The 25,550-nt window shown below is 42.5% G+C and overlaps 2 protein-coding genes across 2 annotated transcripts in view; one reads left to right on the top strand and one right to left on the bottom strand.

The window, feature by feature from the left end:
* Positions 1–25,550, bottom strand: part of MRTFB (myocardin related transcription factor B) — a 136,303-nt gene that overhangs the window by 92,600 nt on the left and 18,153 nt on the right. Inside the window, exon 4 of the mRNA XM_078594637.1 lies at positions 19,313–19,415. The gene's annotated coding sequence lies outside the window, so the exon portion shown is untranslated. The remainder of the gene's footprint in view (positions 1–19,312; positions 19,416–25,550) is intronic.
* Positions 1,034–25,375, top strand: LOC144718578 (uncharacterized). Its single transcript, XM_078593951.1, has 4 exons — positions 1,034–2,948; positions 3,127–3,731; positions 23,709–23,834; positions 25,327–25,375. The coding sequence occupies exons 1-4, from the start codon at positions 2,937–2,939 to the stop codon at positions 25,373–25,375; spliced, it is 792 nt and encodes a 263-aa protein (XP_078450077.1). The 5' UTR covers positions 1,034–2,936.

The raw sequence follows: 25,550 nt of genomic DNA, 5'->3' as shown, positions 1-25,550 counted from the left end.
TTTATTTCAATACTAAAATAAAAAGTATGGCAATATACCGAGGGGTAACGTTTTGAGGTAAACTTCATTAGTTGCTATGGTAACTGTTCATAAGTTATTGCATTTTTGGCACAGTTACAATTTAAGGCTGTGTTCATGGAGGATTTTACACTGAGCTTTGGTGAACGTCACGTGCCCTGCGTTATGTAAAATGTGTTCTCACCATCACAATGGAGTCGCGTTGTGCGGAACAGGGTAATTCGTCACCTCTCTCTCTATCATATAAATTGATTGCCACTATTTGAATGTTCCGAACTCCCTGCTGCTCTTCTACCGAGACCTCACCGAATCTGACAAAGCCCCGACGTATTTCTCTCAGTTCTAGTCTTCAGTTTGATAAGGCTCGATTTCTCCGAAGAGTGCACATTTATGATTAACGGTGCCTTAAAAGGAAACACGTGGTTTTTAGTACTTACGTTCAACTCGGTTATCATAGTTGGTCACCAGGACACGGTGTTCAACTAATTGAACACCGTGCTGTGCCGGCATGAAGAAAGCCAACCACTTATTATTATTATATCTTCATGTTGGTCACCTGATCGCTCTGCTCAGGTACTAATTTGAACACTGTCTTGTGGTGGGCACAGGACATGACATTGTGCCGTGCTATGAAGAAGGGCCATTGCTCTTCTTGAGAAAGGGTCCTTCTTGAAGTAGGGCCATTGTTAACAAATGTGCTGAGTTTTTTGATAATGTCGTATGTAAATGTGCTTGTGAACCACTGCAAATGCAGTATAGCTGAACACTCTTTTGTTTCACATGGAAGGCATCGCGGACGTGCCGGGAGAGTAGGTCCGCTTCTTCCACCTTCCCAGCCGGAGCCAGGGCTCTACTGGATCCAGGGTTGCTGGGGGCTGTGCGGCTTATTCACACATTATAGAGGTTGTTATTGTATGACCATGCTTCACCATGCTGGTCAAGTGCACGTTGAAGGGAGCACATTTTTATCAAATTATCATTACCAAGTATTCTATTCAAAGCTCTTATATTTTTTTTTTATGACAAAATAAAACATTTTCTATCAATTAATTAGACCCAGGATTGCAACACCCCCCACCCCCCCTGGCTAGCTGTCATTCCATTAACTTTTGAGTTTGTCACCAATAACATCCTAGGAATTGTCTCTAGCTTCGTGTCCTTGAACTTTGGCCTCGTACAATTCTGTGCAGTCGTACTATACAGTCCCTCCAGAAAAACGCGATTATGCGATCGCATGATTCCATGCAAAATCAGCCAAAGTCCGCATATTTATGCAGGGGGCGCGTTTTTTCAAATACGCCGCACTTTCGCCGCATAAATTGCAGATTTCCGCGCGCAAAATATGCGGGCTTGCATGATTTCATAATCCCCGCATTTTCGTTGCAAAAAGTCACATATATCTTAGCAGAAAGTTGAAAAATGTTGCGTTTACTTCACACAAGCGCAGCCATTTCCCCTGTTGCCATGGGAACGTTATGAAGTGACGTCACTCATTACGCGACATCATTGAAAAGCTGCAAACCCCGCGATGCCAATGAAACCATGATGAAGCCCGCAAATCTCTCATTTGCCAACAAACATAAGCGCAAAAGACCGCGCAAAGCAGTTTCCCAGTGTGTTACATGACAGTGGGGGCAAATTATTTTGCACTCCGTGCAACTGCGTGTTGGACCACAGGCGGAAGTCGACGCTGGACAGTCACTTTGCAACCGACAAACATTCGAGGATGGTTAAAGCAGCAGCGGAATCAGCCAAGATGAAGCAGCTCACCTACACCGAGGCGTCAACTTCCAAAACAGTTGCTAGGGCTGAAAGAATCAAGGTCAGTAGCCTATTAGATTAAAGCTTGTAAAATTATGAAAAGGCTGATAGTTAAATTAAAAAAGAGAGAGGTGTGTGTGAATGAGATTTCCAAGTATGTTGTGTGTGGATGTAAGTTAACGTTAGGGTTAGATAGACTAACAGTAGTGTAATTTCCCATGCAAGATGATTGATTTTGGCATGAAAGAATTATGTTTTATTTGCAGAAACACTACTGTTCTGTGAAAGGCTTACTGTAAATGATTCAGTTTTATACAGCAGTTTTCTGTAGGTTACACTGGACTTTGTGTGTGTGTGTAATACAGCCCAATGATACAAAAGTATTTTTCTGTTTGTAGATTTGTGAAACCTGGGTTGCCACCTGCACTGCCATCAACATCCCACTGTCTAAGACTGACCACCCTGCACTGAGGAAATTTCTGAATGAGAAAGTCACCAATGGCGGCGCCATTCCAGGGTTTCACCAGCTTCAAGATATGTACTTGGGAGCAGTATATGAGAAGGAAGAAGAGGAGCTGAAGACACTTCTTGCCAGAAAACCTCTTGCTGTGATATTTGATGAGACTCCAGATGTCGAGGGGAGATGTGTCCTGAATATCCTCCTTGCACCACTTGAGAAGGATCATTCTGGGAGGATCTTGGCCTACCTTGCAGATACTGTTTTCCTTGAGCAATGCAATCATTCCACTGTATCCATGTCTGTCGTAAGGTGCCTTCAAGAATACAGCATTAACAACGAGGATGTGATTGTGTTCGACACTGATAATGCAGCCTACATGAAGAAGGCATTCACAGCAGCTCTGCAGTCGTTGTTCCCCAACTCGATACACATCACATGCATGGCACACATAATGAAGCTCATTGGCAATGCCTTCCGCAAACCTTTTGTTCAGTTGAACAGCTTCATGCTAAGTTTCTCCCAGATGTTCTTCAATGCTGGATCACACAAGAGAAGATACCTCTGCTTCTTGTCAAACAAGCTGCCTAGAAAAAAGGCGGTCATGCCTCCAAACCCCTGTGCAACACGCTGAAACTCCTGGTTCTCTGCAGTGCAGTACCACGCACAGCACTTTGGACTGTACAAGGAGTTCATAGAGATGGAAATCGAGGTAAAAACTTCCTTCACATAATTCCTCAATACAATTAACACTTCCTTTTCTTCATCAGTTAACCCCCTTTGCACATACAAACATGAATAGTTTAGTAAGATAAAAGTAAAAAAATTAATTGCATTGAACATATTGTATGTTTGACCTAATTCCTTTCTTTCTATTTGTGTTTTTATAGGTGTGTAGCAGAAGTGCTCCACAGTCTGTGGAGAGACTCCACGAGATGCTTCAAGACCAAGACATAGCTCAGTCCCTGAATGTCCAGATCAACATCATGGCTGACAAGTGCAAACGCTTCCTAAGTCTTCTCGATATCTTCCAGAGCAGACGTCCTGTGACCACAAAGATCTTCACTTATCTGGAGGATCTGCAGGTGGTCTTTGCTGCCAACAAAGAGCTGCAGTATGAGGCGTGTGCCGAATACTTTGAAGGGTTTAACTTACCTTACACCACAAAGACACAGATCCTCTGCACAGTTGGTCAGGCATATGAAAACGCTGAAGAAAAGCTCACCAAGTACATGTCACATGGGCAGCCGGCCATTGAGTTTCTCCAGGAGGTTAGGGTGTTTGACCCTCGCCACATTGCATTCCTAGATGACTCTGTAGCAAGCTACAAGGCCATTCCAGGTTTCACTGAAGTGCAGGGTGATGAATTTGATTCTTACTTCAAGACTCTTGGTCCAGCAGCACTCAGAGCTGCACCATTCGGCGTGGTGGATTTGGATGTGTTTTGGGATGGCCTACAGGAGAGACTTCCTGTGCTGAGTTCCTTTGCCAAGCGGTACAAAGATGCTGTCTCAAACTCAGCTGATGCTGAACGCAGCAACAGCATCTACAAACTAGTGTTGTCTAACCGAAGAAGATCAACTACCAACCAAAACCTCAAAGCCTTGGTCTTCCTTTACCATAACCAACGAGTCCGCAGTGGAGCATTTGAGAGGGAGGAGATGGTGGAGGGGGAGGAGATGGACACTGAGGGAGAGGGGATGGAGGATGAGGATGGTGAATGATTGGCCAGTGTTAGAGGCTACGTAGTTAGTTTTATTCAGGAGTTTATGCAACTTTACAGTTGTAAGATTGCACTTTTTTGTTAGTAGTATGTAAATTTACATTACTGTAAGACTGTACTGTTACTGTATTGCTTACGTTACTGTGCACTGAAAACACTTATTTTAACAGAAGATGTCTGTTTTGTATAGCTACCTCTGTAAAACAGGAAGCACACATTTTATTTTTTTATATTTTATTTATTCATTTTTACAGAAGTTGTAGCATATTCATTTTGTAAAGCTACAGAACTTGTTCGACTCAATGTTTTATAAGTTTGAGCCATCTGTTTGTTAAGGTCTGAAATAAAACAAGATGAGAACTTAAATATTCCCAGCACTTTCTGTGATGTAGTATGCTTGCTTATCATAGGAAGTAATAAGAAATGACTCTTTACATTAAAGTAGTAGCCTAGTGAATAGGGTGTTGGGGGAATCACTTTTTTTTCTCTTTTTCATCAAACCGCAGTTTTTGCAAGTTCCCGCAATTTTTGCAAGTTCCCGCAATTTAATCGCATAAAATTGCATAAATATCCCGCATATTCCATCGCATTTTTTAAGAAAACGTGCCGCATAATCAACGATTTTTGCCCGCAACAATCACCAAAAAACTCCGCGTTTTTCTGGAGGGACTGACTATAAATCTGTAGTCACTTTCCACCAGTGATATCTGTCCAAAATTGGCCGATTGAAAATGTTCCGACATATTACTCTTTGGTTTTTTCGGTAAAGTCACGTAGGTAAAAAATTAAATCAAATTAACATGAAAACAAATAAATTAAATCATGACGTTTCAGAAGCAGCACAAGCAACCGTCATCAGGTGTTGACTGCTCCAGCAAAACTACTGAAGCGTATGAAGAGAGTTATTAAGACAACTACCCGCCTGGGCCATCACCGGTTCAAACATCACGAGCCAGTAACATTAGCCGTGGCTGAGAATTAAACTCAGCTCCCCCAGGTGAAGTTGCGCTAACCGTTGCGCAAAGGCCACCGCGCCAGCCCAGTGCTGTTGTGTGTTGCATTGTGCTAAATAGCCTCAAGTGGTTTATTAATTATCTTTGTTTTTATTTGCTTCTTAAGCAGTTCATGTCTTTTCTAAAATCCCTCTCAAGTGGCAATGTACTAGACAAAAACGCAAATCTTCCATGGTTCCTATAAATGGTCGCGTGGCTTGAATTAAGTATGTATGTTGTTGAACTTCTTTTGCATCATACGTAGCCAATTTTGCGAATCGGAAGTGTCAAAATACTAGTCAATATTGTATACAATAAAATATTGCATTCTGACAAAGGTGAATAAATATCCATTTGTTTCTAAATTGACAGGAGCATTAATGTAGTAGTAGTCGTGCCACACAGAGCATGAAACGTCCACGGTACATCCCTAATGCTCTGTGTACACTTTTCTGACATTCACCGTTCTACTTCTTTAGGCATTCACATGCCCATGCAGTTTGTTTGTGTATTTACGTCTTCGGATAATGATTTCATTATTTTTCCCCCAGCCCTTGTATATTTGTACTTTGGTTCTGTCCCCGCGTCTTGCTAATTTATTTGCCCGGTGCTTCCGCAGGTTTCCCCCTGTTTAACGAGCGTGGACACGTGCCTTCACCTCGCTGCCGCTTGGTTAAACAAAGTACTGATTGCAAAACTCGATTCTGAGCACACTTAATCAAGCCACATGCTCAATGTGAATAAACCCAATATTTCTCTCTCATAGGTAAAGGTAGTCGGATCTACTCATTAAAACTTTTCAATACGTACAAGCAATTACATTTCTCAATTAAACGCGGCGGTTGTAATGATACCTGGCAATCCTATTAATAGGAGTTAAACAGAATATGTTTACAAAAAATGTCCTAAATTAGACTTTTGCTGAAGTCGCCAGCGTTGGCAGGAATGTCTTTTTCCAATAAGTGCAACAGTAACACAAGTTCTGCCATTGAATGCACCATTAAGAATAATTTAAAATCAATCCATACCCATATACCAAACAAGGTTAAGCTATTTCATTTGAAAAATACATTTAAATAGCGAATCACCCTCCGTGTTTTCAATTAAAGCCGAGTTATAATAAATGTTGCCGTGACCAAAACACTCGGAACGCGCCCAAATTCCGTGAGGACCTCGCAAGCTAAGCAGGTCTCAAGCCTGTACCGGGCTACGATGGGTGAATGGCATTCACAGGAAAATTAGGTCAGTGAGGGGAGTGGGTAGTAGAGGGGGCTGAGGGTGCTGACAAGTTCCATTGTTGTTCTATACTGCCCGAACTTTCTCAAGCCCATACTGACCAGTGTGGTGAAGTATGGTCAAATATCCCTCATGGTCAACAAGGCCTGGGGAAGCCCTCATTCAGTTGTGAATTGACAAAAATGTGTACATACTTAACGAAAGTTTTTATATTGCAGTGCTGTGTAAATACAATGGTGGTGATAATAATACTAACTTACTACCCTGAAGTCATTTTCACTAATGGGTGAAGGCCTCCCCACGTTGTGTCAGTCAATGCTGGTCAGTGCAGGTTAGTGAAGAGGTATTACTGTCATAAATGTGACACATTAAGAAGAGCAGCCAATCTTATCACTGTGAAAGGTTATATATGTCATCTTGTGGAGGTACCGATCCAGTCGAATCCAGATCTGAACCTAGTGCGATTCAGATCTGAATTCGAGTCAGGAGACATTGAATTTTGATTTGGAATTTGTTAAGATCTGAATCTGGCATTTGCAGATAATTTTTTCTGTAAGTTCCATTTATTTAGGAGGTGAAAGTTTAGTAAGACGAGTCACCTACATAGCAGTCCTGGGAGAGAAATACATTAATTGAAAACAAATGCGAGAAAGCTGTGCTCAACAAATTCACCGCAAAAACAAATATTATGTAAACAGTACGTGTACTTTTAATTTCAAATTTAAAGCAGGAAAAAAAGAAAAGTTGTTGAAATTCAATTTAAATTAAAATACACTTAACACAACCAACATGGTTATAGCAATCATGTAAAATGGTTACAATCGTATTGGCAAATGAATGATTTAATCTGCTTAATAACTCACTAAACTGTACACTGGTTTGGTTCAGCCTTGGTTTCGCATCAGCCACGAACTCGACGAATATTCAGTTTACCCAAAGTGAAAAGCCTCCTTCCTATTGTGGGGGCAAAACCAGACTGAACACTTCCCTTTGATCTCCAATACAAGTGCAATAATCTCAACAGAAACACAGCATTGCCGCGGAAGTGATACCATGCACTGGCTCTTGAGAGGTGATGTTATCGCTTTTTACAGTTTTCTAAGTGGCCGTATTTCTACTTTATTATGTCTCTGTAGCCGATGCATATTTTATACACTTTGCTCTGGAGCCACAATAACCTTGCAACAAGGGCCGCTAAATATACACGTCGGCAATTAACATTTTGTTCATTTAAGTTTTATATCCTTGGAACAGTTGTTATTTATAGTTCCTTTGCACAGCATTTGGATTGTGCCCAGATACGGCTGTTTGTGCTTTGACGGCCGGACCGCTGACATTGCCCGAGGGAAGACTAACGTGCTTTTTGTCAAACACGCAGGGGGAAGATAAGGCAAACAAGCGCCAATGTTATTAACTTGGTCCCGTAATTATTTTCCTTTATTATTTTTACCCCAGGCCTATACCACGCCAAGTTGCGCACGTCAGTCATGTAGCACGGAGCAGACAGCGCCAGAATGCATCGGCATGCACGGGACCCCCACTTCTAAAACACAAACATCTCCAAGGGCCGCGGATATCATGGTTGGTGATCATTAAGTTTCTAATCCATGGATCACAGAATTAACCTGCCAGTCGTACACACTGCACAATAGGAATCACAAATAAGATAATTTTGAATAACATTGACTGTGGAGGGGTGGCGTAGGGGTTAGTGTACTGGGCTATGAACCCTGTTACCCGTGTTCGATTTCCAGCCATGGCGAGTGATAATTATCTGAAATTGGTCCAGCCACCCCCTTTCAGCAACCCGCACTGACCTATGCGGTAAAGTATGGTCATACAACCTCTATGACCGAGGAAGGCTTATAGGAGCTATGGAAAAGAGACGATGGGAGTGAAAAGTCGATCAGCGCGAGGAAATCAGCAGAAAGAGAAGTATTCTGAGCTATAATGTGGCAAATGGGTGTGACTGTCTTATTTTGACCTGCAGTGTTGTGAGTGTGCGAGCCAATCTGTGAGTGTGTTATTTTGACCTGCAGTGTGGTGAGTGTGCGAGCCGATCGGTCGAGTGTGTTGACCTGCAGAATTGGTGGTTGATCGCAGTATGGATGAGTAGAAACGGCTAAGTTTGGTAGACCGAATCCACAACATGGGTGGGGGATTATGACTAACGCAAAAGGGATTTTACTCCTCAGGAGACACTCCCACTTAATGCCTCTGGCATCCGTTCAACAATTGATAGCCACACAACACATCAACATTGTACAACTCGTCCACGCTGCCACTTTGGCATTCAAATTGGCTTGGCATCGTGCGAGATGATGAAATACTTCTTAACAGATTTTTGTCAAGCACCAAAAGAACCTAACACGTACAGTATATTTTAAGTATTTTTGTTCCGTTGGAAAACAAAAAATCGTATTATGCCAAAGACTTTGTGTCATGCTCATGATTGCAAAAATGGGGAAAACAACTAAAATATCAAGCCAGCATGCAAACCGAGAAGCAGTTTTACATGTTTCACAACGTCAAACAAAGAGCTAAAAGAGTATTCGATTTCTGTGTCCGGGGGCCAGCACAACCACATCATTACAAACCTTGGCGATGAATGGGCACACTCCAGCCACCCGCAATGGGCACACTCCAGCCACCCGCAAGTCACTCAGGCATTTCCTTTCTACGATATATATCTTCACGGTAGATGTTCCCCATGCCGCAGTGTGTTGTGGGTAGAGCTGGGACAATCAGTCGATGAATCTCGAAATTATAATGAACCACGGCCCACGCCATGTGGCGGCTGATGATGATGCGAAATCAGAGTCCCACCTATAACCTTCCGTTCCGCTTCACACATGGGAACATATACGAGACTTTTTATCCACCCCCCCCCCCCCCACAAAACTGTCTAAAAAAAACAAAAGGTAATGTTCCATTTACTGTGCTCAGGGCTGTCAAACACGGGAATCTGATTAGTCGACTGATACTCGGCAGAGTAATGGATTACTTAAAGAATTGAGGACAACCTGACTCTCATTACACGTCTCGCATCATGTTTGTGACAAAAGACATGGGGACGCATCATCAGACTTGCAGGCGTGTGCTGCCATGCCGAGAACGCGTATATAATGGCTCTGCACTGCGTGGTCGATGAATTTACATGATCGGGCAGATTCATGCAGTTGTGCACACGATGTTGGTGCGTTGCGCAATTCACCACCTGGCTTGTGTCTATGCCTGAAACCCACCTCGACAGCCTGCACAAAAACATTCCCGTGAATTGATCACAGCATCTATCCTGTGGATACGCGTAGGTTGGGTAGTTGGGTCGTCCTCGAGATGCCGCAGAAAACTGGGTACAAGTTGGGAATATAGCTTTAATATTAATTTAGCATTAAATATTTTATAATTAACGTCCAGTTGGATTTTATACGTGATAAGTTGAGGCATGTATGGAAAATGATAACATGACGGTGAGTTTAAATAAACAATGTAAAATCACGAAGGTCCGTGTTCTCAATCACGGCGTGGTGGAGGTTTGGCTCTGACTCAAAACCATTCTTCACCTTGAGCCGTGCCCATGAACTGAGTCTAAGCCGAGCCATGGCTGAGCTGCTCACTCATGCATCTTAGAAAGAAACTGAGTGGCACAAGCCTCTGAGCTGAGCCTGAGCGTGAGAGACTGAGCCATAACCAGAGCCGAGTTGCGGCGAAGAACACGTCTCTTTTACGTGTATGGAGAAATATCAGCATACGAGGTACATCTTCGATTTATGAGACATTCCATAATTTCAGAATCGGATTTTTGCTTTCGTAGAAACGTTCGCTTTTGAGCAGTGGCACACTGATGTGCACCCTGAGAAGCCCTATCCCCGAGTGGCTACAAAATGTACTGTATGTGGAAAATTATTTTGTCTGGCAAACCAGGGCTTTTGTGAAAAGGAAGTGATGCAAGCCAACTCCCCTGTCCTTCACCTTTGTCCCTGGCATCAGGTTTACCAACAGATTTTGTACAGCCAAAGTTTTGTAAAAGTGTGGCCAGTACCAATAGAAAACGAACTACAGTACTCCGTTACAGTGCAGCGCCGCCGTATCAACAATCGCTCTACAATAAAACAACTCTTATCGTGATACTGCGACTCTAGTCTTAACATCACCGGCATTCATACATGAGTCAGAGGACAGGTGGGTTGAGTTATTTGTTTCAAGAGCAAGAGGAAGCTCATCAATTCACTGCTAGATGAGAGCCTCTCCAAGCCTTGTACTTGGTCATACCTTTGCTGGCGAAACGGCCTCCACTAGAAGGAGTTCAAGAGACCCCCCCCCTACAGAGTATTTGTAACTATTCTTTCACGCTGGTCAGAGGTGGGAGTCATCACACTTTACCCCACCACGTGCAACCTACCGATCGAACAACTGCTGTACGCCATTTGGTTTGCTGCTGGGTGGAGAACTTAAGGCGGCGGGATTCAGAAATGGTCGCACCTCCCGATTGCCACGGTTGACTATGTACGGGTGCGAAAGAAGTTCACCAGATGTACAAACTTGTACCTTTGCTTCACCTTTTGTCCCAGGAGATCAAACTGGCACCCAATCATGATTGCAAGAACAATGCACCTGACTATAAAGCCGCAGAGTAATGGTTAGCACACAATTCTGGTGCACATGGGGCATAAATGGCTGACCGAAGGAAAAAACTATTCTTACAATGCAGACGTCTACAGAGTTTTTTGTCGTAAGCAATAATTTCAAGCATTCTCACGAACATTTCTCTAGTGCTTTTTGAGTTTCATACTTAATTCTACATGCATGCAAGAAGTGATATTGAGAAAGTACATTGTTGTGTCCCAGCAATTGACATATCGGCACCGCTGAAAATTTGTGAATTGTCGTTAAAGACAGTGAAATGTTAGAAGTGTGATCATTATCAATTTTAAATCTACAAACTGTATGTGCTTTATTCATCTCAACAACAAACAACCGTTGGGGGAATATATATCTGGACTACGAGCAATCTCAGGACACAAGCTGCCCGAGGCGACTTGTGCTGCCACAAATTTGGCAAGGATTTGTGTTTGTGTGCTGTTTTTCGATTTTGACATGAGGACAAGGTTTCTTTGTTGCTCTACTTTGTCTGTTTTTGCTTTCGTCATGCAGGTGACCGCGGGTGGAGACTCATCCTCGTCTCTTGAGTTCCTATGATCTGGTTAAACAAAAATAAACTTGCAACTTGAACGTTAGTTGCCAATCGAAAGGTATCGCAGACGACCAAGTGTGTAGTTTTAGTCGTTTGTTTAATGACGAACTAAGGCTTAACTTGTCCTGCTCTTCAGTGGAAATTATTTCAATAGCTTCTTCATCTGCCACTTTTTTTTTAACGAAGAGTAAACCGTGCGACCATTATCAAACCCTCCATGCCGCCACTGAGGCGTAGTAGCAACACCCATTCTGGCGACATCCACTCGGTATTCGGAGTTCACGTGTGTCTCGCTAATTAAGATAATTCCTTTCAATCAGACCAACTGTTGTTAACCTATGCGCCAATTTGTTCAGGTGCTGTTCATTAGTAGAAATGTGTCTGGCAAAGCCCTCGGATCACTTTGAACGGAGCTGCACGCCAGATCTACGTATTTTGGGGAGAAAATGACTCAGCCTTCTTGGCATCTATGCGTCAGTTTTTGTTGGGAAAAATATATATCTCCTTTCTTGTCAAAGACATCTGGCACAATGGTATTTACAAATATTAATATTCACGTCAAGACATTTTGTCAACCTATTGCTGGATGAAGGCCTCCCCCATGGCGTGGCGGGATTATTGGACCATGTGTCACACCGCACAATGGGCAGTGTGGGGAGCACAGACTCGAAGCTTAGGAGTACAGTACAATGGATGTTGCTAAACTTCCTTCTGCCATCCACAGTATAGTCCAACCATTTGTAATATTCCTTAAGATGATCGTAAAAGCTTTAGCCTGCAATAGACTGAGTTAATAAAACACGGTAAAAATCCTGTTATCCTCTCACCTCTTACCTGCAAACCCTTTTAAATGATATCTATAAAAAACTCACAATTTTGTCTGTTATCTGCGGAATACATTAACCCCCCCCCCACCCCTCCTCTGATCTTCGCACCTGATTGGCTCATAAGTAAAGACGTCACATTTATCCTTCAATTTAAGACCGAAACAGGATTTCTCCTCAACTCTGGCTGTCGCCTGATGATGCTGGTTGCAATTACCAGTGAAGCATCGTACTCGAATTGTACATGTTGTGGGTTTCTTCTAATTAATTGTATATATTTTGTTTACGTGACAAACCTTACCAATTGGCTGTGTTGGTTGGTGGCGGGTTTAACGACACATTTATCTTCACACGATCTAACCTAAAAACCTCTTATGGATAATATCGGTCACGAAAGCCTACGTGTTAAACCGGCATGCTAAGGATTCCCGTAACATCTGGCAGACAAATTATAAACGTTATTTTTAGATATGGATATGTTTTTACATCTACAGTATGAAGCTCTAAGTAAGGATAACCCTCTCATTTGGTCCTCTTGCTACTGTGAGATGCATCGCAACGAGCTGTTGAACGTTCAAGGTTGAGGGGACACTGGAAGGTAGCAAACGATGACATTTCAATAAGTCACGGGTAGATGACACATCATTTTTTCGCGTGCGTATTTGAACTTTAAAAAAAAATTAAAGTAATTGTGGTGTAAAAATCTGAAGACAAAAAAAAAACACAAATTATAAAAAAAAATATTCCAGTAAATGGCCAGAAGAGAGGTATAGCTGAAGGTCCTAAGTGCATATTTCCCCCCGTTAAAATGCACTTAAATTACCTCCCTTCTCCCACACGAGACACGATTCAAATCTACAGCCGCAACGTACAAGACCAAAGCCAGAAACCATCACATTTTCAACATGCACTCGACTGCTGCACTTCACCTCATTTGCCCCAATGGTGTGGCAATACCCACAGTATGATTGCTTGTTTTCACTTTCCACCCTTACACTTCATCTGCTCAACTCTACTTAAGCAGTTCCCCCAACCTAATGCGTAGTCTACTTTCTGAACAACAGCGATGCTCTCAAATATTTTATACATGCTATGGCAATAGAGGGTCCTATTTGGAAATCGAACTCCAGTAAACCGGTAATATTTGTGGGGGATATGTTACTGAAGAATGGTGCAAATATGAATACGTAAAGTTTGAGTAAAATAGGGTTAGGGGGCATTAACATATATTACGTCTAAACATAAAGTGCACGTATGTATTAATATCGTACAGTATCATCTTGTTATTTAACGTATCTTTACAAATGATGAACATCAACGTGTTTGAAAGTGCAAATATCAATGATTAAATTCAATACAGTAAGGAATTCCAAAAATAAATGTGCAAAGGCACTCGCGTGCAAAACGGAGCGATAGACAAAGGCAGCGCGAGAGCGATTCAGAGCGAGAGGGGTTCAGAGCGAGAGGGGTTCAAAGCGAGAGGGGTTCAAAGCGAGAGGGGTTCAAAGTGAGAGGGGTTCAGAGCAAGAGGGGTTCAGAGCGAGAGGGGTTCAAAGCGAGAGGGGTTCAGAGCGAGAGGGGTTCAGAGCGAGAGGGGTTCAAAGCGAGAGGGGTTCAAAGCGAGAGGGGTTCAAAGCGAGAGGGGTTCAGAGCGAGAGGGGTTCAAAGCGAGAGGGGTTCAGAGCGAGAGGGGTTCAAAGCGAGAGGGGTTCAAAGCGAGAGGGGTTCAGAGCGAGAGGGGTTCAAAGCGCGAAGGGTGTCGCGTAGGGCCACTTTCCTGCTCACATGACACACGCTGGTTCCCATGCCTCACGACTTTGTTGTCGGGTAGTAGCGTGCCACGGCCGCTAATGTAGAAAAATACAACCTCCGCGAATTTCATATAGCACTGCAATACGTTTGTCGTGAAAATGCAAAACCGCAATTATGAAACCCGCAAATATTAAACTGTATCAGGAGATTGTTTACTGTGTTCAATATCCTTTACCTGCACCTGGGTGGCAACCTATTCGAAATCCAATGTCTGTCCTTCAGACTACGATTGAAAAGTAACATTCGCAATTTTGGGCCGCGATATTGACAATCAAAGCACAATGGCACATAGCTATACAAAGTGATCCATTTATAGATCACCCATTTAGATATCAACGACTTCAAACCTATGCATTGTTGGGTGTTGTAAACAAATCGCAGGAGCTATGTTGGACAAACTGTATCAGGAGATTGTTCGAAAATGGATTGGTGGGAGATATGGAGTTGATTTGGATGTTGTAGGTTTCTTTGTAACGTTTCTCTCCTAGTTTTAATGCGTATCTATAAATAGATCACCCAGTTTATTGCAAATGTAACTCTCTACGTATGACATGATGCATGGAGGAAGAGTAGCTGACAAGTAATCTGCAGATTTGACGACTTGCCCTTGGATGATCTATCACCCAATTCTAGTACCAATGCTTTCTAAATAAATGGCCATATCTCAGCGTAAACGCCACTTGTGAAAGTTCATCTTCTGACTTTAAGTCATTACTCTTGTATCACAGGCATTCGTTGGATGCATTGCACCGAGATGCCAAAGAACGCCAAAAGTGCCTCCCATCCTATTATTCCCATTATCTGGCGTTAGTTTTCCTCATCGGATTTTTCCAACTGTTCCCATTTCTCGCAATCCCCTCTCCTCGTTGCAATCTCACCCCAGTTCGTTGAGGCATTTCCATGAATGACACTTCAAAATCATTATTTTTCTCTGGACTTTCGCTATTGTCAGGAGCTTAGGTCTTTAACCATCACCCCATCTGATTCATGTTGTGTTTGCCTCCGAACCCTTGATTGTTTGTGTTGTGTCTGTAGTGTTTGTCTGTGGTTCGTGTTGTGTTCACCTCTGTACCCTTGATCGTGTTGGCTTTGCGGTGGCTCGTGCCATTTTGACGCTGATGTCATTTGCAAAGTTCCATGTTTTGAGATGCAATTTACATGAATGACGATTGCATAATATTATTATTACTTGATATATTTTATTTGGTCTTCCTGTGATTCTTTTCCTTCATCTTTTCAATTGTTTGGTGTTAAGGAGCCTCAACTTAATACATGTTTTCATATTGATCATTATCTCCATCTGTTTTTCTCCTGTGGTATTGGATGAGGTCCGTGCAATGAAATATTGTGTTTCCATGCATACTTTGTTATATTTTCATTGGCAAAAAATATCAAATGTTTTCATTTTCTTTCAAATTGAAAATTAACAAAGTTAATTACGTGATGGGAAAAGGAAAATTAAAACAATAGCAGGTTTGGCCTTAAAAGTTGTGTGGCCTACATAAGTTTGGCAGAGTGGTTACTGTCCTTAATGAATCGTGCTTTCATCTAGATGGTTTGTTTACATTCCCTTAAAACTAGACTTTAGCTAATTAAAATGTACCTTTCTTCTATACAAGGCCCTATAATAAAGGTCTGTTCTCCTTAAAATTACGTAAAAACAAACATGAGCAGACAAACCAAACTTTTGTGACCTGCATACTCATCCTTGATACTCATCTTGCATTCACAATAAAGTGGAGAATGAGCCACTCAATAAACTTCGCCATTACAACAAAACTGCGATCAAGAGTGCACCAGACCCAGGGAACAGAGGCTCAAAGGCATTACGAGTCACGAAAGCCACGGCAGGAAAGAGAAAGGTCTGTCGGTAGACAGCATAAATCGTCGACCAACTAAGCAGTAAAAAAGACAATGTAATTATCCAATCCGAGAAGAGACATGCGCCTCCGACTTGTGTTCGTGACGCGCTGCACAAGATTCGTAAATAAGATCAATTTTTTTTTTTTACAAAAAACTACGACGTTGCTACGAGCGCAATATTTGTGCAGCCCTTTTTCAATCCACTGCTGGATGAAGAGGTTCTCATATGCTGTGTCAGTCATGTGGCTCGTTTGACCATACTTCACCAGGTTGGTCAGTGCGGATTGGTGAGGAGCATTCAGAGCCGGTTCAGATGTCACTCATGACTAATGTCAGCTGTGGCTGGGAAACAAACTGATGGTGCAGTAAGTTAGTAGCTCTCACCACTGTGAACAACTAAACTTAAGTTCCTTATAATAGTTAACATTTTGCATTGTTATGCAATTGGACCATTAAGATGTCAGAAGCACAATACATTCTACAAAACCATTGCAGATGCCGACGGCAGCAGCAGCAGATGATACTTTACATTGGTGGTTCGTATTTGTTTTACTGCTTCTTTTATAGATACCAACACATCACGACCTCAAGTCCCTGGGCGGCAGCAGCAGATGATCGATGTTATTATCGACGACGTAGGTATTTCAGATTAGTCTCGTGACGTGCAAAGTGGCATTGTCGATTATATTTATTCGCCCACTCGTCACAACGATATCATATAGACTGGAAACGACTGGACCACGATGCTTTCCGTCCGAAGATCCAGGCATCATCGGTGTGCCTAAATCCTGCATTAACGGTCGATTAATTTGCAGCTCAATTAGAAAACTCGTGCCCATCCAAAACAAATATAAAGAAAACGGGGAAATAAAGTTATACATAATGTTGAAATACATTCCTGCCCAAAAACTGCAAAGTGCTGAGTGTAGTTTCAATGCCTGCAGCATGTGTGTTGTATCATAAAGGGTCATCTCATCATGGAAATGGATCACCACTTTCACTCGTTCCCCAGCGTAACTTTAACTATTCTGAATGTTTCTCAACATCGCAGCGTCAACTTCTGTCAGTCTGCACCCTCCAAAATGGATTCGATCAAGTTGCGTAGCAGAGAAATATTTTTTCCACGTTGGAAACAAAACCATTCACTGCCACTTACATCAATCCACGTAACAATTATTTGCTTTATCCAGACGCTGTCTGATGTGCACCTAAATAAGATCACGAGAGACAAAGGCAGCAAGAATGTGGACTCCACCTGTTCTGTCTGTATGGGGTGCAGTGTTGCCCCCTCGGATGTGTGGGTTTTCTCCAGGTGCTGCGGTTTCCTCCCAAAAATATTCGCTCATTAATTGGTTGAAAACATCTCAATATGCAGGCGACTACAGAGCTTGACCGATTCTTGGCACCGGCTTCCCACCTGGCTGCTGCCTTTCCCCTTGTCTGCGATTCTTCACGCCTCCAAGTCGTTCGGTCTCTTTCAGAGCCGGCGAATACCGTGCAGTGTGTTAAAAGTGGACATTTTATTTGTTTTGGCAGCTATCACATTGTGCAAGACAATTACCGCATGAACAAAATCGAACTCAAGTCGCCGGGTTCGTAGCGTGGTGTGCTAACTGCTACACCATCGCTCCTTCCAAGCAACTCGTGGACAAAGATCCCCACTTATAGACTTAACAGAGTGTTGGGGCAAGTGCTATTCACAAGCATCTATGAATGCCAGGCACGTCACATGAGGGGGTGGGTGGCCAGCACCACGCCCGGCTGCCTTTATCTCCCCAGGGGGCGATGTTTACACATTGCACCGGGAACTCATCTGAGACCGAGTCGACCGAGGGGAGGCCCAGGACCGATTCAGATAATCGTCACTGGTGTTAGGTATGAACGGGAATCGAACTCTGGTCGCCGGGTTCGTAGCGCAGCATGCTAACCGTTGCACTACCGCTCCCACACTCGCGGACAAACACACACACCTGCTTTGGATCATTATCATCTTCATCGGTAAGTACAGTTTTTATTCAGTATTTAAATGACTGTTTGTCTCGGAATGTTTTTGCTTTTTACATGTATATTTCAATTATCGTGTTTTTAGTTTATTTTGAGTACAGTACAGAACTTATTTCAATTGTGATATGTCTATTTTTGGTTGCAGTGTACCTAACCCCATTATTTAGGTACAGCTTAAGTATTGAATATCGCGGTTTAGAATTTTGCGAAACTTTTCAAGAACGTAACCCCCACGATATTCAAGGGTCTCCTGTGTTTACATTAAATTCCATAATGGGGCTTTCGCAGCACACGTCACATCCAAATTCCTACGGCAAGTGTGAGTCTATCCCACTGGAAAAATCACTGTTAACTTCCCCAGAAAATGGTAAAATTGTATCGACCCCCCGAGGGATGATGGGTTGAGAGTCAACCGCCACTCAGGATTTTAACTCGCAAACTTCCAATTGCGAGCATGGTGCTCTGCAGCTGAGCCACCTGGCCAGTTAATTATTGCACAGTCGGTGTTTTTACAAACGTAACCGAAGAAGTTTGATTTAAACGTGGTTTACGGATGTGCACGTCATAATATACACTTTGTTGGCTGTTTGCGTTATACACGGGAAGTCAAAAAACGTATCCCCACGAATGTGAATGCACAGATATCCCAAGCGATGTCTTAAGATGGGCACTCGCCACCAACCCTCTGCTTACAATTACCGTTTAATCCAGGTGCACTGCTTGGCTTTCGCAGACTCCAGGATTCAGTTTTCTACTCATCCATAGAGTCTCAGCACCATGCTGAACCAGAATGTCGTTTGATCACCACGTGCAAAATATAGTCAGGTTCTACAATTTTAATATCAGGGCTCTCCAACACATTTGACACGATTGAGTTGTGACATATCCAACACACCGGCGTGTAGCATAGTATCGAAAAGTCCCGATTATTGTAATTCACCACTCTACGGGACGTCTGGCAAAAACATTAGCAAGCTGCAGCGTGTACACAATCCTTGGCAAGTGTCGTGATTGGTACTACAAGATCTAATCATGTCTGTCAAGTGCTCGCCGAGCTGCATTGGCGTCCGGTTGCTGAACGAATACATTACAAGAAGTTAAGCATATATACATACCGCAGCATCAACGGCACCAAACCACACAGGATATTTACAGCTCTCTGTAAACTTCAATAATTCCTAAAGCACGGCCAGTTGGCCAGAATGTTAAGCTCTTCTTTTCCTATGACAATAAAAAGTAACTTAAATTACCTGTTTTCCATGTACAAATACAAACAAATGGCGCTGGTCTAAAGTTTGTATATAGTTCTGCACACTGGGTGCATAATTCACCTTAAAACAAATCTTTTTCGTGCCCATTAGCACAACTCACTTTTACTGGTTATCGTCACGCAGCATTCTGTCGTCTCTCAAATATTCCAATTCGTACCTTTGGTGGAAAAACTTTCTCAGGCTGGACTCGCAATCAGGACCCCCACGACTTGCAGAGGCGGAGGCCGACAAAGAGTTCAGACGTCACCACGAGCAATGTGCTGCCGAAAAAAACGCACACACAAGGAGCAGACGCAAACAATCAACGCGACGCCAAGATAAGGCACGAGAACGTATATACGTGTCGTAATAAACTGCAGCCAACATTGGCATGTTCGGTGAGATGTCTTTTGTTTTGGTTATGACAATGGGGAGCCAGAAAAACAAGCACAGAATTAATGCCTAATCTTAGGCCTGCTCTGTGGCGGCGTTGTTTTTTTGCAGCAAGGCAAAAGCTGCACAGAATCACTGTCTCTGCGAGTTATGTGTTTATAAGCCAGGGCACGGTTATGATTCTGTGTTTAATCATGCTAATGTATTACAACACGTTTCTAATTATTATTTTTTCAAATACGATAGTAGCTTATTCTTTGGGTCTCTCGGTAAAGTCCCGTAGATAGGTTCAAATTAATACAAATAAAATATCCACGTGACTTTACCGAAATACCTAAAGTATATTAAGTCCTGCAGTCACAAAAGCTTTTAAGCCACGCTAGTAGCTTGCTATAATTCCCGGGATGGAGAAGGTATTTCTGTATTAAGGGATTGTTTTTCTTCCTGTTTTTACTGACACATGCCAGTAAATGTCTTCAAATATACACATTGACAAAATTGGAGCGGCAATGATACACCAGTCAAAATTTAAACAGATGGACATGACACAGAAATATCAAACACACATAATAAATCAAATGATTTGCATATACATGCTTTTTACACATTTCCAAAAGCAAACATCAGAACAGTTGGAACGAATTATGGCCATCTATCTCATCAGGTAAAAGCTTTCGTGACTGCAGGGATTCATCTTCTTGGTTCTTTCGGTAAAGTCACGTAGAAGGGAAATAATAAAATAATTAAAAGAAAACAATAAAATAATTCTCACGACGTTTCGGCCACAATGCAAGCAGCCGTCCTCAGCTGTCTTTCCCACAGACCTGTTCTTCACCTGAGGACGGCTGCTTGCGTTGTGGCCGAAACGGCGTGAGAATTATTTTATTATGTTTTATATTTATTATTTTATTATTTCCCTTCTACGTGACTTTACCGAAAGAACCAAGAAGAGGTCTTATGATATTCCAACCAGTCGTAATTCAGAGGTAAGTGTGGGGGGGGGCAGGCAGTGTTGATGCGTAGTAGAACCGGGCGACAGCGTCCATGGGAGAAACCCCACCGCACGCAAAGGGATATGAACAGCCTGACTCGGGAGACGGCAAAGAGAAGAAGCAAAGAGCGGAGCAGCTCAGCCCGTTTCCTGTTGCCACAGCGCAATACAGCAGATGGAAAAGTAGCTCAAGTGTGCTCTATAACGAAAGCACTTACACCAAGGCTTCCGATTCGGCATCAGAAAAAAATCTCCACAACAAATCGATGGCACCGGGAAACACTCGCACAATCCCCATGCCGTCCTCATGCCAAATTCACAAACTAAAATAAGATTGCGGCATTACTTAGCCCTCCTATACTTTGCACTACTTGACATCTGTGAAAAGGGGGCTTCATAGCTCATCGGAATCTTCCAGCCTAAATAAAGATTCTGATTCGGATTCTGAAATGTTGACAATGCCACCAAGCTACAGGGAATGTTGGTCTTATCTCTCCAATGTACGATCATCTGAAAGGGGCGCCATCGTGGTGAGATATTTACTACCTCGCCTGGTATACAGGAGGTCGTGGATTCCATGACGCCTGTATATTTGGAATCTACATGTTCTCCCTGTTGTCGCGTGGATTTGTCTGAGTCCTTCGGTTTTTCCCTCCACATGGAGAAACGTGCGTTGAGAGTGTTGCTATACATTTCCACATGACAAGCCACTTCGTTGATCTATCCTTTGTGGCTGGGTCGATTCTGAAAAAGAGCTAAATAGCTAGGTGGGCCTTGCATGGTAAAATAATACATTTTAGTTTGGTTAATTTACATTAAGTTAAAAAAAATAGAAACAAAAAGAACATTAAAAATTAGAAGCCACAATGTTAAAAATTAGAAGCCACACTGCTGTGTGACACCGTTTACATCAAACTCCTGGAACTTCTACCTTCTGTCATCTACCACACATCTCCATGAGCTGAAGGGCAAACTTATTTCTCCGATTTGTAACATTTCTGACGAAGAAGACCACTCATGCTTGCTGGTGTGACGCCAAGGATCCCGCGACTCGATCTGGGTCAACACAATTGCTCCCCTCGTCTACCCCACGAAGACACAGGAGAGAAACAAACAAAAGTACAGCAAGGACAGAAGGACCTCTGTTCCCTGGAAGTGCAACGCGCCATGCTTATCATGTGATGCTGCGAACCGCTATAGACAACACTTGGGGCCAACGCTACCGACAGATATGTTTTGCCAACTGCCTTACGCAATGCAAGTGTCATGCTAATTTGGATTAGTCTCCCTGCCACATCCCCGACCACATCACAGCTGATAATTTTAGACTTCCAACCGGTTAGTATGTTATATATACAGTACTCTCGATTATCCGTACTAATGCTGGGGAGGACGGCCACGGATAATTCAAATTCCCGGATAATCCAAAAATATCCATACTGCGGACCTCTATGCCAAAAAACACTCATATAGGTATAAATTATGTTTAAGTTAAGAAAATTGACCGTCTATATGTCTCTGGTTCTGTGTTTAATCTCTCTCTAAAATTTAGCATTCTCAGGAAGAACGTAATCAACCAGGTAGGGTGTTGACTGTTATGTTATCCGACTCTCTGTTGTATTACATTACATTTCTAAGTATACTAGATTTGTGTTTCTATTTCATTTATACCTGATGATGATTGCTTGTGTTGCAATCGAAACGTCATATGCTAGTATTTAATTTATTATTTGATATTTATACGTGACTTTACTGAAAGAACCAAAGAGTAATTCCTGCAGTCACGAAAGCTCCAAATTAAGTTAAGAAAATTGAGTTTGTTAATAAACAAAATAAACATTTGTAGTAAAGAATCAATCGATTGACGCGGGTGCTCGGTGATAACACTTTTCTGCTCTCCCGCAGAAAAGTCCGCCCACTCAGTGGATAGCAGAGCTATCCACACACTGTTGTAAAGATATGTAACTACTGTACTGCAGAGGTGATCACGTGGATTTCAGATTAACTGGAGCATATATATGTTCGGGTAAGGCACGTGACTTGCAATAAACATTTCCAAGGATAACAATGTATATCTGTTTTTAGATTATTAATGAGGGCTTAAGGGAAAATCCATGAGTTGTTAATATATGTCAAAATCTGAGGCGCGCGATTAATCCACAAATCGGATAAACCACACACAGATAATTAAGTCTACTGTATATACAATTATATATGTATGTATGCCTACCTTTAAGTGGACTTTTAGCAGCCGCAAGGCGCTCCGACTTTTTACAATTAACTCACTTGCATGCCTCTCACTTCAAAATAAAACTTTAACATGAAAAAAAAGTGAATATTTATTCGGACATACTTGTGCCAATGAAACCTAGTTCCGTTCGGCACAAATTAAATAGCAAATCTAAAGAATGCACATGTTTTTTCTGTACACGCGAGATCATTGACAATAAATCGCTCCGTCTTGATCAGGTACCTGGACAAGCTATTCCGTTTAATATTTCATATCAGAGGGGTGAGAGTTCAATATCTGTTTGGGACAGAGACTTAATGAAAAAGATATAACTTATGATAACATTATTATTAATCGAGCAGCCATTAATTAGCAAGGTAATGTATCATTCACAGCAGGCTTTTCTAATCCACTTATGGATGAAGGCCCGATCCCCCCACTGGCATGACACCGTCTCTCCTGCTCTTATAATGCTGCAATCCGTCTCATGTCTTCGTGTTTGGGGCAAGGGCCCAGCAGCGAGTTTCCAACCCTTTGTTTTTTCATGAGCCACCAAGAGCAGTTTGTTGAATATACAGTACATACTCACACCTAACTATAATCATAATCGTATTACTTTGTTTTTGATATTGCACCCAATACAATGGAGCATCTTAGACGACTTTACATCAGATATATAATCAAAAAGGACCCTTAGTGGCAGCTGTCCGTTGGAAGGTAACAACACGTGGCCTGGAAACGGACATTAGTCTGCCAGTAGCGGACAATGATTGCTGCGTGTAATCCCAATAAAGAAGCATTAAGTTTATAGGTTAGAATGAGGTCATTCAATATACTGTGTAATGTTAATTGAAACATGTGTTTTCATTGAAGTTCAAGAAACACACTCACATCTTAGTAAGCTCATGATACAACTACTACCGGTAGAGCCGTTGCACATTGGCTTGTGCACTGCGCTAGCTACAACGGAGGCATCTTCGGATCCGAGTGGAGGGAGGCGAAGAGGGAAGGGTCAGGCCAAGAGAGCAGTGGGCAGTGCCAAGGAGGAGAGGGGGAAGGGCCCAACAAGGGAAAAGGGCTGACAAGGTACAGGGGTGAAGCCAAAGGGGAAAAGACACCCTATTCATAGGATGTGCTGTCCTCGAGTAATATTATTAAGTTACTACTCCATGTATTCTGATGGAGTGAAAAATGCCCCATAACCAATGTGGGGCACTTCGAGTATGCATATATCAACGGTTACTCTCTGGTACAATGTACACAGCAGGGAAGCTCTCTTCACTGGACAATGGGATCCCCATTTTTCCCGTGACCCATGTCCTGTGTTGCACGTTTAGATGTGCTGTGTGCTGCACTAGATGCTTTGCGTCAATTGTCAATCATTTCTAAGCGTACAGAGCACATGGCGCGTCACACAATAAATACATTTTACTACTACTGTATGCAATTACCGTGATGCTGTGAAGCAATGACCAATGTTCGAAATTCTTCACACCCTAGCTATCTCTGATTGTCTTTGGGAAGTTGTATCAGAAGGTTAAGTTCTATTGTCAAGCTCAAATCGTGTCTGTCTTATCTCATTTACATGAAAATTACAGATTGACATGCTACTCTCTAGCAACACAATGGCCGAGGTATACCTGGCTCTCCGATCTTACATTTACTTGCAAATTCCATCTCTAGCCCCGCGCACTTACCCTTGGGTTGCACCCATCTCAAACCAATTATATAACCTCTTGCTGCAGCAGCTCTCCCGCTATATTTCTCCTGCCTCAGCAGTTCGCCTGCTGCATTTTTTCACCTGAAGACGATCGCTTGTGTCGCGATCGAAACGTTGTGATTTTGTATTATTTTTCGATCTACGTGACTTTACCGAAAGACCCAAAGAGTACGTCTTATCTCTGTTTAGCATTTGTAGACTTATAAATCATTGTCTACGGGAAAATCCAAAGCTAAGAGTGCTCTATTGTGGACTGCATCTGCTTTTAAGCGGCGCAGTGCACATTCCTCCTTCACAGCATGGGCTGCGGGACGTCTGTCTTGTGGAACAACTTCCTCGTGCATCATCATTGCCAACACCTGTTGTACGGTCAGTGCTTCGCTGATACAAGCTGCTGTCTGAATGTACCAATCGCATCGTACGTAGAGATTACTGTTTTGACAGAGGCAATGGTTTTGACTTTAAAGAGCATTTATAATAGCTCAAAAATCTGGGATACAAGTTGTGAAATGAGAATTTCACTGTGTCACACAATACATTATATGTTTCACCACTTGAGGGGCACAAAATCTTACACATCTAAGTGTCTCCATGCTGTAAATTCATTGGCGCAAAATACATTTCCTCTTTTTATTATAGGTTTACAAGTTTCCCACTATTATTCTACCTAGAAATAATATGCTTGTTCGTCTGTTTTTCTGCACCTGGACATACAGGAGAATAAAACAAGTTTGGATGGGTTCTGTCCTGTCCCTTCCAACAAAAGAAAACCTGTGCGCGTTGCACCGTGTGGCCACTGCATCAAACCAAAAAGAAATACGTTTTAACACATTTAGTCCTCTTATTTCCGACCAACAGAAAGAACGGTCGTGCGTCCATTCAGCTCAATCGCAGTCGCAGGGAGTAGCACGTGCAGGCTCAGTGTGTTTCCCTAAGTTTTGTTTGACACTAAACTATGTTGATTTTACCAGGTAAGGCCCACTGAGCTATATAGCTAATTTTCAGAAGCGACCTGGCCACAAATGACAGCTCAACCATATGGTAATTTATTGCAGCCAAATACTCTTAAACGCATGTATCGA

The sequence above is a fragment of the Lampetra planeri genome, chromosome 5 (assembly GCF_965212315.1).
Source record: "Lampetra planeri chromosome 5, kcLamPlan1.2.h2, whole genome shotgun sequence".
NCBI lineage: Eukaryota > Metazoa > Chordata > Hyperoartia > Petromyzontiformes > Petromyzontidae > Lampetra > Lampetra planeri.
Note: the sequence above shows the minus strand (reverse complement) of the source record. Positions and strands in the feature narration are given on the sequence as shown.